The sequence below is a fragment of the Onychomys torridus genome, chromosome 18 (assembly GCF_903995425.1).
Source record: "Onychomys torridus chromosome 18, mOncTor1.1, whole genome shotgun sequence".
NCBI classification, from domain to species: Eukaryota; Metazoa; Chordata; class Mammalia; order Rodentia; family Cricetidae; genus Onychomys; species Onychomys torridus.
In genome coordinates this window covers 65,657,166-65,672,978 of record NC_050460.1, presented here as the reverse complement: position 1 = coordinate 65,672,978, position 15,813 = coordinate 65,657,166, and the positions used below count along the sequence as shown (strand labels likewise).

General features: G+C 51.5%; 2 protein-coding genes across 2 annotated transcripts; both read right to left on the bottom strand.

The window, feature by feature from the left end:
- Positions 1 to 399: 399 nt before the first annotated feature.
- Positions 400 to 3,621, bottom strand: Psmb8 (proteasome 20S subunit beta 8). The gene is made up of 6 exons (XM_036168416.1): positions 2,930 to 3,621; positions 2,073 to 2,220; positions 1,838 to 1,949; positions 1,311 to 1,440; positions 889 to 1,093; positions 400 to 687 (listed from the first exon to the last, which is right to left on the bottom strand). The coding sequence occupies exons 1-6, from the start codon at positions 3,074 to 3,076 to the stop codon at positions 599 to 601; spliced, it is 831 nt and encodes a 276-aa protein (XP_036024309.1). The 5' UTR covers positions 3,077 to 3,621; the 3' UTR covers positions 400 to 598.
- Positions 3,622 to 4,244: 623 nt separating this feature from the next.
- On the bottom strand, positions 4,245 to 15,620 carry Tap1 (transporter 1, ATP binding cassette subfamily B member). Its single transcript, XM_036168415.1, has 11 exons — positions 14,935 to 15,620; positions 14,169 to 14,283; positions 13,895 to 14,025; positions 12,495 to 12,700; positions 11,783 to 11,980; positions 10,090 to 10,218; positions 9,519 to 9,707; positions 8,634 to 8,807; positions 8,234 to 8,396; positions 7,539 to 7,675; positions 4,245 to 4,912 (listed from the first exon to the last, which is right to left on the bottom strand). Exons 1-11 carry the CDS (start codon positions 15,455 to 15,457, stop codon positions 4,703 to 4,705), a joined length of 2,175 nt encoding a protein of 724 aa, XP_036024308.1. The 5' UTR covers positions 15,458 to 15,620; the 3' UTR covers positions 4,245 to 4,702.
- Positions 15,621 to 15,813: the final 193 nt, after the last annotated feature.

Here is a 15,813-nt window from a genome sequence, read left to right as displayed (position 1 = left end):
ATGAAATTGAACCCAACGGCATCTTTACATTTCAATATCCAATGTCAAAAAGGTGCTTCTTAAGCGATTCAGTGTTTATAATCATCACTAAGTCCAGTCACCCCAAAACATCCACCAGGGGCCACACTGGAGTCCCCAGAGCATGACACTCCAGAAAGGGCTATGCACCAAATTAAATTAAATGTGAGTGTCCAAAGAGAAGGCTGATGGATCCTCCTGGGAGGTGAGTGCTGGAGGATGTCCAGGAAGAGCCTGGTGATACTCAGCTACTTAGAGAGAAGGTGGTGCCCCCTTCTCAGTAGAAGACCACCTGGTTTCCTGTTTGTCCCCTAACCCTTCTTCAAAAGGACCCCACAGCCTAACTCCATTCAGCCACAACACAGAGACATCCATAACCGTTCTTCTTTTATTGTGCTTAGAAGGCATCCGGGGATGGAGTGCTCAGTGAGACGAGGGTGAACCTGTCCGTCTCCATGGACTCAGAGCATTCTGTCTCCAGCCCAGGCTGGGCCCTTCTTTCTCCAGGACTGAGGTTGGCCCAGGTTCCCGCGTCCACCAGCTTGCCAGGAGCCGCCCGCCTGTCCAGCAGCCACCGCCGTCACTGGTTTGCCTCTCGGTACTTGTGCATCAGGTCACTGACATCGGAACTTTCCACTTTCACCCACCCGTCTTCCTTCATGTGGTACACTGTGAACGAGTGGGGAAAGAATGGCCTCAACCCTCTCTTCAGCAAGTCAGGGGTGTGGCCTGGACGGCAGCAGCGCCTTGGCACCCATCCCCACCCCCACAGAAGCTGAAAACCTTCTCCTCACCCCTCCATCACCCCTGAGTCTCCCCAGTCTAAAACCCCCTTCTCCCGGGTGTCTGGGGGAAGCACTGGTCTCTTACTATTAACAACGCCTCCAGAATAGGAATCTCTGTGGGTGGCGTGAACGATAGCCCTGCGGCCAAGGTCATAGGCCTCTTCAGGACTGAGATCCTGCCGGTAGCCACTGTCCATCACCCCATAGGCATAGGTGTTCCCGCTGCCGGTGGAGAACATCTGTCCTGAGAGCCGAATTCCATTTTCATCTACATAGTAGAGTCCTGGTCCCTAGAAGATGGAAAACCATCCTGAGTTACATTTGGAAATGGCTTGTCGGTAATAGAAAGACTCATGTGATTGGTAAAGTGTGGGCAGATACTGCCATGGAAACATTTGAGTTAAGACAGCACACTTTGGCCAACATCAACACTGAACCAAGCATGTGTAGTGTCCAGTGAGTAAGAGAAAGCTCATCAGGGCGGGGGGCATAGGGACAGGCACCCACCTTCTTGTCCCAGCCACAGATCATGCTGCCCATGGAGAGGCCCATGCCCCGGTACTGGAGCATCATGTTGGAGAGCAGCTTGGAGGCCGCAGACACGGAGATGCGTTCCCCATTCCGCAGGTAGTACAGCCTAGGTGAGGAGGGAGGAGGCCTCAGGGGCAGCAGGTGAGAGTCGGTTTTCTCCCACAGAATGAGGTTAAGAAAGGATGCAGAGGTGAGTGTTGGGAAGGCATGAGCTGGCGCGATGTAAGAATGAGGGAAAGGTTTGGAATTTAAAATATATGAACCACATTTTTAAAAGCCTGTTAAAGGACCCCATCCTAACATGATGGTGCCATGTTAAATAATTAACAGATTACCTGGTCTATAAGCAGGGGCACAGACTAAAGTTGGGGAGATTTTTAATCACACAAAGGCTATTTAATTTCTTTTGTAAAAATCCCTCATTAGCACTAGGATAGGTCGCTGGGAACAAGTGACCTGGGAGATTCCAGGACTGAACAAATGAGATGAGGAAATCTGCCTACCTGCATTCCTTAGCCAACAGCCGCTCCCAGTACTGACAGTCAGCAGCACAACCAGACATGGTACCGAGCAGGTAAGGGTTAATCTCGATCACCTTGTTCACTCTTAAGGTGGCTAGAAGAGTTTTGAGATCAAAGGAATGAGCCCACAGCCCTCACTGCTCACTCCACTCCACAGCTGCGCTACCCTAACCAGTGTGCAGGCCTCAGGCGCTGGCCACAGAGCATGCGTACTCACCAATGTAATTCCCTGCAGAGGCCCGGGAGTCCACTGCCACGATGACTCCATGCTGGAACTTGAAGGCTAGCGTGGTGGTGCCGTGGGCCATTTCAATCTGAACATTCCTTCCTTGGTCACCACCAAAGGACCTCAGGAATTCAGAAGGCTGAGAGAAAAGAGGCACAAAGGGGCACAGAACACCTCAGGAACAGGAGTCTCCCGGGCAGGGTTTCGGAGAGTAGTGGGTGAGGAGGGGTCTCTGTATTCTATAACCACCAATAGCCTGACTCTAGATGGAGAAGGCAGGCAGGAGGCAGGTGTTTTCCAGCACCAGGGAGCAAAGGTCATGGTAACTGACTTCAAGGTGTTTCCCCAACCGTGGCTCCCTTGGTGCTCACAAAGCACATTTTATTGATGTATTCTCATTTTACAGTAGAGAGGCTCGAGACCTAGACTGCCTAACGTGTTCGAGGATGGTGTTGAGGCCAGGTTAGCCACCCAAGTTCATGGGTCTTCCGAGACCAAGTGTGTTCCCTCTAGCAGTGGTGACTGTGAGGCATAGTGATTTGTGCAGTGTCTTGGGATGGGCACCCCACACACACACTTTCTGTCTCTGTCTCTGTCTCTGTCTCTCTGTCTCCCCCTACCCCCACCCCACCTCCGCTTTCCTCCCTCCTCCCTCCTCCCTCCTTCCTTCCCCCTCTCCCTCCCTTCCTCTCTCCCAAGCCATCATCTCCACGTGGATTCTTTAGGGCTGGCCTGAATGCTGCTCTCCTGGGCCGTCCCTCCAGGCTTCCTCACCTCCGCAGACCCAAGCAGCCCCCTCCTTCCTCCACCTCTCCCTTGCATCTCTCCAGGGTCCCTGCTATCCTCACCTGCATTCCCCGGGGAAGTGCGAGCTCCGGAGCTCGCACTGAGAAACTGTAGTGTCCCGGGTCCGAGCGATACCCACTTTCTGCTCCCAGGGCAGCCCACTCGGGCCTCTGCCCCTGAGCACCTCCGCACAGATCCAGTAACGCCATGACCGTTCAGCCCCGGAGATCTGCCGACTCTCCGACAAGGAAGTGAAAGCGAAAGCCACAGCACCAAGGGGAGGGAACCCCTCCCCCCCCCCCCCCCCCCCCCCGCTCCCCATCCACTGCCCTTTCCGTCAAGAACCCAATCAATGGGTATCTGAACCAAGATCATACTGGGGAGAGCTTCCCTGCTGCCAGGTCGGTGAAACCAGACAGAGAATGGGCCGGGATGGAAGAGGTGCGCCTTCAGAGGCCGCCTAGCAGTGGGGTACCTGAGTACCCACAGGCGGGCATCCTCTGGGAACCGCGGAGGACTGGGTAGGGTCCTGACATCCAGAGGTGCTCCAGGAAAGCTGGAGCCTGAGAGGAGCATTGAGCAGCTTCACTTAGGCGTGCGTCCTGAGGACCCGGGCAGCATTCAAATAAGCGTCATTTTATGGAAACTGGAAAGTACGATAAATGGGCGCATAGGGACGACCAGAAGGAGGAATGGGGAAAGACACCCTAGCGCGTGGGGAAGGGCCATTCAAGATGAGGGCCCAGTTCGGGTCTTTCCATGTGGTCCCTCCTAGGGCCCTTGACGGTTCAACGGTCTCACCACCCTGAGGCCACCCACCAGAAGGCGCGCTTCTGCGCTGGGCAGCTCGCCTGGGTCCCCGCTGAACCCTCCTTCCTCGTACTCTTCTAAACCCCGCCTCTCTTTGCAACCTGTGCGGACCTCATCTGCCCAGCAACAGCTGACGTCACATTCATCCGGCTCTCCCTATCGGCTTCTTTGAGATTATCCCGGAGTATGCCACTGAGGAGCAAAGTGAGCGGTTCAGAAGGGATCAGAGCGGACGTGAGGTGGCCCGGTGTGGCATCCTGGCCTCCCCAGCCGCTGCCGTGCTTCCTCCCGCCTCAGCGAGGAAGAGTTGAGCTCAGAGATGCAGCTGCTGATGCTTTGGGCTGCGGGGAGGGAGGGGATGCCTCCCCGTCCTGCTCGGCACGGGGAGTCGATGGGTAGGTAGAAAAAGAGAAGCACAGGAAATAAAAGACGATAGGACCCAGCAGTAAAACAGAGGATTTGAAGAAGAGCGAGAGGCCGCTCTGTGTGGGGAAGGGCGCTGGCTAACTCCGTGAGCCCTTCGTGGATGCTGAGAAACAGGAGAAGCCATAGTACAAAACACCACTTTTATTATAAATATCAAGAGCCCACGGGTTATCCATAGGCCAGCCTATGCCTCTGGTTAATTACAAGCCGCTGGTCCTTCCTCTCTGTACATTTTGGTCGTTTCTTCTCACAGGTTCCAACACCACATAAACCAAGTTTGCTGATGCATGCTGTGATGATATCAGACAGCACCAGGAGAGTGGAGGCAGGAGGATCAGGAGTTCAAGGTCTTAGACGCAAGTTTAAGGCCAGCCTGAGGTGCCTGAAACCCAGTCTAACTAAGGGACAGGGGTGGGGATAAAATTCATGGTCAATTCTGGCCATCTCCTAGGTGTTACATTTTATCTCGTAGCAAGAGCATCAGCGCCTCAACTCCCTGGTCAATGAGTGTGGTGCTACCTTTGCTCCCAGGTTCTCCCACACTGAGCAGAGAACAAGGGAGGAGGGCAGCGCACGCAGTGGGCAGCTCCGGAAGCCTGTCAGTCTGAAGAAGCCGCAAGGGCCTCCACCATGGCCCGGTAGCACCCTCCACTCCTCTCCATGAGCTGCAGATGGGTGCCCTGCTCACAGACAGAACCTTCTTTGAGAAAGAGGATGTGGTGAGCCTGCTCCACCAGGCTGAGCTGCTGGGTGATAAGCAGCACCGTTGGAGAAGCCCGCCCCGGGCTCTCATACAGGAGCTGCTGGACCTGCAGAAACACAGACCTTACAGGGCAGGGGCCTCTGGACTTCCAGGCCTGGGACACACTGTCACCTGCCCCAAACCCAAGGATGCTGATGTTCCTGGTCTGACTGCTTCTCTCCAAACCCTTGTTCTGTTAAGGCCTCTTCGCAAGAGGCGGCCCAGATGCACGAAAGCACAATATGGAGGGACTCAGCAGCCACTCATCCCTCATAATAGTCTGCCCATGAGTTGGGAAATTTTAATTTATTTTTAATTTCTTCTTCTCTCATATTACATCCCAACTGGTTTCTCTTCCCTTCTCTCCTCCCAGTCCCTCCTCTCCTCCCTTCCCTCCTCTCCTCCCAGTCCCTCCTCTCCCCCTCCCCTCTCCTCCATCCACTTCTCCTCTGTTTCCCTTCAGGAAAGGGCAGGCCTTCCAGAGATATCAACCAAACATACCAAGTTGCAATAAGACTAGGGTTGCCTCGTTCAGGCTTAACATGTGGGAATTTGTTTTTACATTCAAGAATATACATTAATTTATGCTTTGAGAATTTCATCCTTGTATACGATGAAATATATACCACCTCCCATTTCCCTCCTCTTCACCCCCCAGGACGCAACCCACACATCCCCTTCCCTACTGTATACATCTTTTTAAATAACTCCTAATAAACTGAGAATTTTAATATTCAATTTAAAGAAATTTAACTTCGGAGCTGGAGAGATGTTGCAGAATATTCCTTTACACTGTGTGAAGATGTGTCACTGTGATTGGTTTTAATAAAAAGTTGAATGGCCATTTCCTAGGCAGGAAGAGGTTAGGTGGGACTTCTGGGGACAGACAGGACTTGAGGAGGAAGACAGCAGGGTCGCCTGTGAGATAGACAGGAAGCAGGATGGGCGTACAGAGTAAAGGTAACCAAGACACATAAAAGAACGTAGATATGGGTTAATTTAAAGTTATAAGAACTAGTTAGAAACAAGCCTAAGCTAAGGCAGAGCTTTCACAATTAAAAATAAGTCTCCAAGTCTTTTTTGTGAGCTGGTGGTCCAAAGAATAATCCATCTACAGAGAGATGTCTCAGCAGTTAAGGCACTGGCTGCTCTTCCAAAGGATCCGGGGTTGAGTCCCAGCACCCACATGGTGGCTCACAACCATCCATAACTCTAGTTTCAGGGGATCCAACACCCTCTTCTGACTTTTGAGGGTACTAGGTACTCATATAATGCACATATATTCAGGCAAAATGCTCAGTACATAAAATAAATAAATGCTCATACACATAAAATAAACACTCATGCACATTAAATAAATAAATCTAAAAAAATTAAAGAAAAATTTAACTTAGTAACAAAGAACGTGAGAATTCAGGTAAATGACTTGGATTTGGAACCACTGTTCAATAGCTGTGTGACTTTTAGAAGGTTGATCAACCTCTCTTAGTCTCTATTTTGCCATCCACAGAATAAGCAGAGCTGAGGACTCCTGATGGACATGGTTGAATGAGTTCAAAGGGTGGGATGGCTCTGGTACACAAGCTCAGCCCACATCGGCACTGTTGGGACAGAGGCCCTTCTCACTGGTTCCCAGTGTCCTGGAGAAAAGCTAACGGGAACTGAGAATTCCAAAGACAGGTTTGAACAGTGATGTGATGGTGTAACTAACAGGATGAGCAACAAGCAAGATCTTGTGGGACCGAGACCTTAGGAAGATGATGCAGCAGGGTAACCCCGCCCTCTGGAGGTGGCAGCAGGAAGACTGCCATGGTCTCCTGTGGAATATTATTTTAACTGGGCAAATTTGTGTTACGTTTGTTTATGCTGTAGAATGTTACTTTAACTGTGTAAAGGTGTGTTACATTTGTCTATGCTGTAGAATGTTACTTTAACTGTGTAAAGGTGTGTTACATTTGTCTGTGCTGTAGAATGTTACTTTAACTGTGTAAAGGTGTGTTACATTTGTTTATGCTGTAGAATGTTACTTTAACTGTGTAAAGGTGTGTTACATTTGTCTATGCTGTAGAATGTTACTTTAACTGTGTAAAGGTGTGTTACATTTGTCTATGCTGTAGAATGTTACTTTAACTGTGTAAAGGTGTGTTACATTTGTCTATGCTGCATTTGTTTAATGATATAAGGATGTGTGTTACATGTGTTTCACCTTGCCTGCCTAAGGCACCTGACTGGTCTAATAAAAAGCTGAACAGCCAATAGCTAGGCAGAGGAGGGATGGGCGGGGCTGGTGGACAGAAAGAATAAATAGGAGGAGGAGGAATCTAGGTTTGAAAAAAGATTGAGAGAGAAGGAGGAGAGAATGAGGGAGAGAGAGAGGGAGATGCCTGGGCCAGCCAAATAGACCCAGAGGAAGCAGGAAAGTAGGTCATAGAGCAAGAAGAGGTAAAAGCCTGAGGGGAAAAGTAGACAAAGAGAAACAGGTCAATTTACATTAAAAGAGCTAGCCAGAAAAGAGCCTAAGCTAGGCTGAGCATTCAGAACTAATAAGTCTCAGTGTCAGGGAGCTGGGTGTTGGTCACAAAAAGAAAGCCTGCTACACATCTGAGGCCAGGGTGGTCTTCAAACTGAGTTCCAAGCCAGCCAAGACTATAACCAGACGGTCTCGGAAAGACGGATGAAAACGAGAGCCTTACCCGTAGCTGGTTACCAGCATCCAGGGCACTGGTAGCATCATCCAAGATGAGCAGGCGAGGCTTCCGGATCAAGGCTCGGGCCAAGGCCACTGCCTGTCGCTGACCCCCTGATAGCTGGTTCCCAGTCTCACCCACCTCTGCAGATAAGAGACCAGCTGAGATGTAGACAGATGTGTACATACACACACATATACACACACACTCACAATGCATTCACACATATACATTCACAAATAGATACCTTCACACACAGAGAGACACTCTCTCACATACACACAAACACATACAAACATTCACATAAACACCCACACTCACACATAGAAACACATTCACACACAGAGACACAGTCACACACACACACACACACACACACACAAATACACATTCACACACTCACACATATGCAGAGACACATTCACACATAAACACATTCACACAAACATACACACTCTCACATACAAACACATTCTCTCTCTCTCTCTCTCTCTCTCTCTCTCTCTCTCTCTCACACACACACACACACACACACACACACACACACACACATACACACACACACACCCAACAGAGGCAGATGGAGTTCTGAGGATGTGAATCACAGAAACAAGAGTTTCAACTACATATTGAAGTCCAAAGGGAGGAGGAATTGAGTAATAAAGCAGGGTTATCGGAGTCTGGAGGTGAGATGGAGATACCTGTGTCATAGCCCTGAGGGAGTCTGGAGATGAAATCGTGGGCTCCAGACTTCATGGCCACAGCTGTGATTTCCTCCATGGTTGGATCTCGGGTCAGGCCATAGGCAATATTTTCTCGAAAACTTCTTCCAAAAAGCAGTGGCTCTTGTCCCACTGCGGCCACCTAAGGTGAAATTCGAAGAGGCACAGGAGTGTCGCTGTCTAGGGACTGCAGACTCACAAGCAAGTGCACACCTTACAATCATGTGTCCTACATACTCACAAGCAAGTGCAGACCTTACAGTCATGTGTCCTGCACACAGCCCCCACTCTGCCCATGACTGCCTGCATCCCCAACCTTCGGAAAGAGTTTTCACTGAGAATGTTCTCCTCCCCTCCTCCACACTTCCTCCTTGCTCACCTGGCGGTGCAGGTAGTGGTGGTCATACTGGACCAGGGGCTGGCCGTCCAGCAGCAGCTGGCCCCCGGTGGGCTGGTACAGATTCTGCAGCAGGGCAGCCACGGTGCTCTTCCCGGACCCATTGGGTCCCACCAATGCTGTCACCTTCCCAGGATGCAGTGTGAACGTCAGGCCCTGGAGGCCAGAGAAGCACATGGTGAAAAGCTCCTCTAGCCTAGAGCCAGTCACTGTACTCAGCGTATAAGATGACACGTTACCCCAAAGGAAAAATGGGAGAATACACAGCCATCGCTGGCCTCTGTACGCATGGACTTCTGGGATGACACCACCAACGGAGAGAGAGGGGCTGGGGCAAAGGAATGGGCAAGAAGCGTCACTGGGGAGTTAAAACATGAAGCAGAAATCATATCTGCATCACAAATGGCAACTGGAGTCACATGTTGCCCTGCCAACTCCTTTGTTATAGGAGCTTTCTCTTAATTTTTTTTAGATTTATTTATTTAATTTTACGTGTATGACTATTTTTTCCAGTATGAATGCATGCATGCCATGTTCATGCCTTATGCCCACAGAAGTCAAAAGAGGGTATAGGATCCCCCTGGAACTGGAGCAGGTGGTTGTGAGTCACCATTTGCATGCTGGTAATTGAGCTGGGGTCCTCGGCAAGAGCAGCACATGCTCTTAGCCACTGAGCCATCGCTCCAGCCCAGAAGCCTTCTCCTCGAAGCCTCTTCTCCATACCACTGGAAAACCAAGCCCATGCTTGGGTTGGGGTGATGTATAAACACATGGTTCTCATTGGTGCCTTTGAGGGTTAGGAAGGACCTGGGCCGTTAGTAAGAGGATAGAAGAGGCGAAGTTGGGATTCAGGATTGGTGGCAGTACCTGAAGCACCTGGACATCGGGATGGTTTGGATAGGCAAAGGAGACGTTTTGGAACTCAACAAGACCTTCCATGTTTACAGGTGCCAATAAGCCACTGAGTGAAGAGCAAGGAGTCCAGTCCAGGTATTCAAATATTTTCTCTGAAGAGCCCACAGCCTTCTGCATCCAGGGATAGAAGAAGAGCAGAACCTGCATAGTAGAGTGGAGTGTGGGTGAGGGCTGGGCGGACCTTGAAGGCAGGTGGGAGGGCTAACCTGCTTGATAGCATTCTGTGATGTGAAGAGGCAGAGAATTGCAAAGACAGCCACAGACAGCCAATGGGCCAGCAGAGACAGCCAATGGGCAAGCAGAGACAGCCAATGGGCAGGCAGAGACAACCAATGGGCAGGCAGAGACAACCAATGGCAGGCAGAGACAGCCAATGGGCAAGCAGAGACAGCCAATGGGCAGGCAGAGACAGCCAATGGGCAGGCAGAGACAGCCAATGGGCAGGCAGAGACAGCCAATGTCAGGCAGAGACAGCCAATGGGCAGGCAGAGACCCAGGCACTGAGAGGGGGAGGGGGGCTCACCTCAACAGCCTTGGTGAACTGCAGCTGATACAGAACAAATGAGACAAGGTTCCCGCTGCTGACAGCCCCTCGGGTCACCAGCTGCCCACCGAGGTACAGGATTCCCACCTTCAGCAGCATTCCTGAGATCTATGGGGAAACCATGCGATAAAATGGACTGGAAGGGTCACAAGTGCGTTCTCCAAGACAGGAGAGACAGGGAGAAAGGAGGGATCGGATGGAGGGTAAGATTTGAACACAGCTCAGGGAGTCCTCCAGGTCCTCATCACCATCATCTCCTTGATTCAGGAACATTTGACTCTTTTTAAAAAAATTATTTTTTACAATTTCAAGTTATATGTGTGTGTGTATGTCTCTGTGGGTATGTACACATGAGTGTAGGTGCCCACACAGTCCAGAAGAGGGCATCAGAATCCCAGGAGCAACAGTTTCAGGAGGTTGTGAGCTGCCCTACATAAGTGCTGATCATCTGGAAAAGCAGTCTGTGCTCTTTTTTGTATTTTGTTTTGTTTTGTTTTTTGAGACAGGGTTTCTCTGTGTATCCCTGGTTGTCCTGGAACTCTCTCTGTAGACCAGGCTGGCCTTGAACTCACAGAGATCTGCCTGCCTCGGTCTGCCTCTGCCCTCTGAGTGCTGGGACTAAAGGCGTGCACTCTTTTATTTATGTATTTATCTATCTATTTATTTATCTATCTATTTATTTATTTTTGGTTTTTCGATACAGGGTTTCTCTGTGTAGTTTTGGTGCCTATCCTGGATCTCGCTCTGTAGACCAGGCTAGCTTCGAACTCACAGAGATCCGCCTGGCTCTGCCTCCCAAGTGCTGGAATTTAAACGCATGTACCACCAATGCCCAGTTTAAGGCCTGCACTCTTAACAGCTGAGCCATCAGCTTGTTCTGACATCAAGAGCCTTTGTGAATGAGTTTATTATTCCTTTCTTGTTGCTGTTTTGGTTTTTTAATTTACTTTTTTTAAAACTACATTTATTTACTTGTTTATATGTGAGTGGACGTTATGGTGCACCTTGTGGAGGTCAGAGGACAACTTATCTCCTTCCATCACATGGGTTCCAGAGATGGAACTCAGGTCATCAGGTTTACCTCCTGAGCCATCTCATGGCCCTCACTCCCCACATCATGGCCCATGATGTCTGGGAACTCACAGCAATCCTCCTGCCTCAGCCTGAGAACTGAGATTACAGGTGTGAATCGACACACCAGTTTTTATTCCCATTTTTCTAAACAGGGAAACGGCCTCAGAAAAAGGTAACGTGTGGTTATGGAGCTGATTGATGGCAGGATCAAGCCTGGAACCTCTGGTTACCACTTTTAGTTCCTTCTACGTCATTATACAGATGCCCCTGGCCACTGGCCTCTGGCACTTCTCGTAGCTCCCACAGTGCCAGCATGAGGCACACATGGCACAGGAATGTATGGCTTTCTGAGAGGCAGAGGAAAGACCTAGAGCTGGAAGAGTGGTGTCTCTAACACACAGGTCGAGTAGATTTTGTCTCTGTGGAAGGACGCTTCCCAGCACCACAGGACATGGAGGGGATTAAGGACAGAGAGTAGAGTGATGAAGACACAGAGCCAATCACTTCCCACAGGAGGAGGAACAGAAGTAGGGTTGGGAAACAGTAAAATCAAGACATGTTGGGACAAAGGAGTGGATGTTCATCTCCAGATACTCACACTCATGGTCCAGAGTTCAGCTACATAGGCCAAGGCCTCTTTCTTGTTGAGAGTCTTCATCTCCTCCAGTTTCTGCCTAAACTTCTGGGCCTCTCCCTCCTCATTGGCAAAGCTCCGCACTGTGGGCATCGCAGACAGGGCCTCGATGGCCACCTGCGTGGCCTCTGCTAGAGAATCCTGCACCTTCACTTGCAGTGACTGCAGGGGGACAAGGAGCAGAGACATCACACAGGGCTGCAAATGAGAAGGACCGCCGATGCCCAGGTTACCTACATGGAGATTAAAGTCAGCAGTCAGAGGGACAGAGCGAGGATAAAGGCCTACAGCCATACTTCTAGGTTTTTGTAAGATTTACTTTTAATTTTATGTATGTGTGTGCATCATGTGTGTATAGGTATCTGTGGAGACCAGAAGAAGACATCAGACTACAGACCGCTGCGAACTGCCTGGTGTGGGTGCTGGGAACCAAATTCAGATCCTCTGGAAGAGCAGCCAGCACCCTTAATTCTGAGCTGCCTCTCCACCCTGGATCCAATTCATAAGGACAGACTGAGGCTAGACGTTAGAGAGAAGGCAGAGAATAAGGCTGTGGATCCAGGGCAGCATGGAGCCAGCGGCAACAGGGGCTCAGGATGATGGAGAAGCAGAGGGAAGTCGCACTGACAGAGGTCTGGGAGAAACATCATGGGAGCTGAGGACCCTGAGAACGTACCTGGTACACTTTCCCCAGCTTCGGAGGCAGAAGGAAAAGCAGGGGCAGGGCGAGCAGGGTGACCACAGTGAGGTACAGTGACCCCCAAAACATGACCGCCAGGAGACACAGGCCTCGCCCCAGGTACCACATCAGCCCGTTCAGCTTGTCACTGATAGACTCACACACCTTGGCTGTGTCCTCAGTTACCCGAGATGTGATGGAACCTGCCATGTTGAGGACAAGAGAGACAGTAAGAGACTGTGGTTCACAGAGACAAGAGGAGCTAACAGACAACAGGACGCCAGGCTGGGCATGTCAGCATCCTGAGGAGGCTGCAGCTCGCAGGGGCAGGAGCTTGGGTAGCTTGGGAACTTCAGTGCAGGGAAAGAGAAAGGAAAGTTCTGGTGGACCTGCAGTGACCTATAAAGAAGCTGATGGAGCTGGGTGTGGGTGTGGTGGCACACACCTTTAATCTCAACACTGGGGGGGGGGGCAGTCAAGGTCAGCCTGGTCTACCTAGTTAGTGAATTCTAGGCCAGCCAAGGCTACACACTGAGACCCTGTCTTGAGAAAGGAAAACAAAAAAACAAAAAACCAGTTAATGTAATGTGACTATCTAGATCCCTGAAAGCTTCCAGCTTCTAAAGAGCATGAATATGCTGTCTGCATCCTGCCGCTGGTCAAGTAGACATACAGAGAAAAGAGAAGCAGTCCAGGGGTCCACTGGAAAAGGGAGACCCTGGGGTCTAGCCCCAATGTGTCTGCCTTTGCAGGTTTCCTCCTTTAAAATGAGGTGTTGGACATCACAGCCTCCAGCTTTCCAGGGTTTGAGTCTGTGGTTTCTATCTGTGGGGAGTTTTAAATGCAGAGACTGTTTCTCTTTGAGTAAAGAGAACAATGTTTTACTCCATTTGAGATACATTAAGAATAAGGAGGCTTGGAGCCCAGCGGTGGTGGCGCACGCCTGTAATCCCAGCACTCGAAAGGCAGAGGCAGGCGGATCTTTGTGAGTTCGAGGCCAGCCTAGTCTAACAAGCAAGATCCAGGAAAGGCGCAAAGCTACACAGAGAAACCCTGTCTCAAAAAACCAAAAAGGAAAAGAAAAAAAAAAAAAGAATGAGGAGGCTTGGGAAGTCGCTCAGTGGGTAGGATTTTTGCCTAATTTACAAGCCCTGGGTTTTAAGACAGGATGGTGTAGCCCAGGCTGGCCTCAGATTGGTTATGTGGATGAATGGCTTTGAACTTCAACCTCCATATCCTTCCTCCTTCATCCAAGTGTTGGGATTGCCACACCCCCTTTATAGGTGCTGAGGATTGACCTAGGCATGCGTGTGTACATGTTTATAAAGGCGGGGCAGTCGAGCGTGTGTGGAGATACACAGATTATTTTACACAAATGAAAAAGTTTCCTGAGATACCTGCTGGGTTCTGCAGGAAAAACCCTGTCTCCTGGCGAAGGACAGCCCGAAACACCTCTCCATGTGCACGGCTGTGCATGTGGCCCATGGTGATGTGGTAGATACTGTCGCCAGCAAACTCCAGCACTGTACTAGAGTGTTGCAGAGATGGAAGGAGGGTCAGGTGCGCTCCTCCCTGGGACAGAGTCCCAGATCCCTGCAGAAGTATCCTCAAACAACAATCCCAGCATCCAGTCCCCTCTGCTGCGGGGACCCCCGTTCCCATCCTCCACACCTGGCTATGGTGAGAATGGACATGAGCCATATGTTGCGAGTGAAGCCAGGAACTGCCTTATCCTGAAGAATCCAGTCAGTGATGCGGCCAGTGAAGAAGGGAATGGCCATTTCCCCTGGGGAGAGAGAGGAGATGTCTCAGTCACAAGCATTAAGAGCACACCACTTCCGATCTCCTCCTGCCCCTCTCCCTTCACCATTGTCCAGAAAGCAGGAGCTGAGCTCGCCGACAGAAGCCTGTTCGGCCACATCACACTTTTCCAGGACTAATTAAGAAAGATGGCAGTTAGCAGGGCTTGAGACACACGCCTTTAATCCCAGCACTGGGAGAAAGAGGCAGGCAGATCTCTCCGGGTTTCAGGCCAGCCTGGGCTACATTGTGAGTCCAGAACAGCAGAACTACATAGAAAGACCGTGTCAAAGGAGGAAAAGGAGAGAGAGAGAGAGAGAGAGAGAGAGAGAGAGAGAGAGAGAGAGAGAAGGAAGGAAGGAAGGAAGGAAGGAAGGAAGGAAGGAAGGAAGGAAGGAAGGCAGGCAGAAAGATGACAGTGTGGACTCACACTAGGCTGTGATGTGAGCTTCTGCTCCCAGGAAGACCCCCCTTCGGAGCAGAGCTCCTTCTCGGGACAGGGTTCTTCCCTTTTGGTCTAGGTTGGCTCCTTAGGCGCTGACACTTCCCGGGAACACTGTATCTTCCTTTCTGCCGGTTGCCCTGGGTTCCTGCCCTGTCCCCTGTGGCCTGCTCTTTCGCCCTGCGTCCCTCTTACCAACACAGGAGAGGATCAAGAGAACCAGAACCAGGTGGAGGCGCCGCTTCTCGGAACCCAGGAAGCCTAGCAGCCGACGCACCATGTCTCCAGCGCCCCCGCGGCGGCTGGGCGCCCAGAGGCTCCCCAGCTTGTGCCACAGGGCGGCTGCGGGCAACGCTGCCACATAACTAAGAACGAACGCGTCGAGGCGACTGCCCCAGTGCAGTACTCCAGCGCTGTCACCTTCCCGGAGTGCTCCCCAGGAGGCCAGCTCTCGGAACGAGGCAAGTCCCGGCTGGGCCAACCCCAGCGCCGCTGCCAGCGGCTGCAAAGCAGCCATCCATCCGTGGGCTCCCGTGGTGACCCCGAGGACCCCGCGGACTCCCAGCCCCAGGATGGCCCAGCGACTGAGGCCCACGGCCCAGACCCGGAGCAGGGGCTCCGGAACCAGCAGGGAGAAGATCCCAGGGAGCCCGGGCCGCAGCAGCAGCCAGTCGGTCAACAGCAGCAGCGCGGCCGCCACCCAGGCGAGCGCAGCCATCGAGCGCGCTGTCCAGGCTCTGGTCCCAGCCTGGGACTCTCGGCGTCCGCGCTGCACGGGAGTCTCCACGGGAGGGGAGAAGGGCGGGCCGGCGGCGTGCGCGGAAAGTCCCGGGCGCGGGCTGGAGCTGGTGGCGCTGACCTGAAGTGCAGGCGTTTAGAGGAAGGAGAAACCGAAAGCCACCGCCTAATCACTAGACACGCCCCCCTTCTGGGACCCGCCTGCCCAGGCTGGCCTGCTCCGGCTGTTCTGGAAGCTGCCGCTGAAGTCAGATCTGAAGTTCTGGCTAGCGGTCCTGGCGCCCCATGTTTTTCTCCATCGCTCCCATTCTCCTCTCCTTTCCCACCTTCTTCCCA

Excerpts from the sequence above, each read along its gene's own strand:
- Psmb8 (XM_036168416.1), bottom strand. The coding sequence starts at position 3,076 with ATGGCGTTACTGGATCTGTGCGGAGGTGCTCAGGGGCAGAGGCCCGAG. Across the intron at positions 2,221-2,929 it reads CACTTCCCCGGGGAATGCAG|CCTTCTGAATTCCTGAGGTC; the intron begins GTGAGGATAGCA and ends CTTTTCTCTCAG. Across the intron at positions 688-888 it reads TTCTGGAGGCGTTGTTAATA|TGTACCACATGAAGGAAGAC; the intron begins GTAAGAGACCAG and ends ACTCGTTCACAG.
- Tap1 (XM_036168415.1), bottom strand. The coding sequence starts at position 15,457 with ATGGCTGCGCTCGCCTGGGTGGCGGCCGCGCTGCTGCTGTTGACCGAC. Across the intron at positions 12,701-13,894 it reads TTTCCTGCAGAACCCAGCAG|GTTCCATCACATCTCGGGTA; the intron begins GTATCTCAGGAA and ends TCAACATGGCAG. Across the intron at positions 8,808-9,518 it reads CCGATGTCCAGGTGCTTCAG|GGCCTGACGTTCACACTGCA; the intron begins GTACTGCCACCA and ends TCTGGCCTCCAG.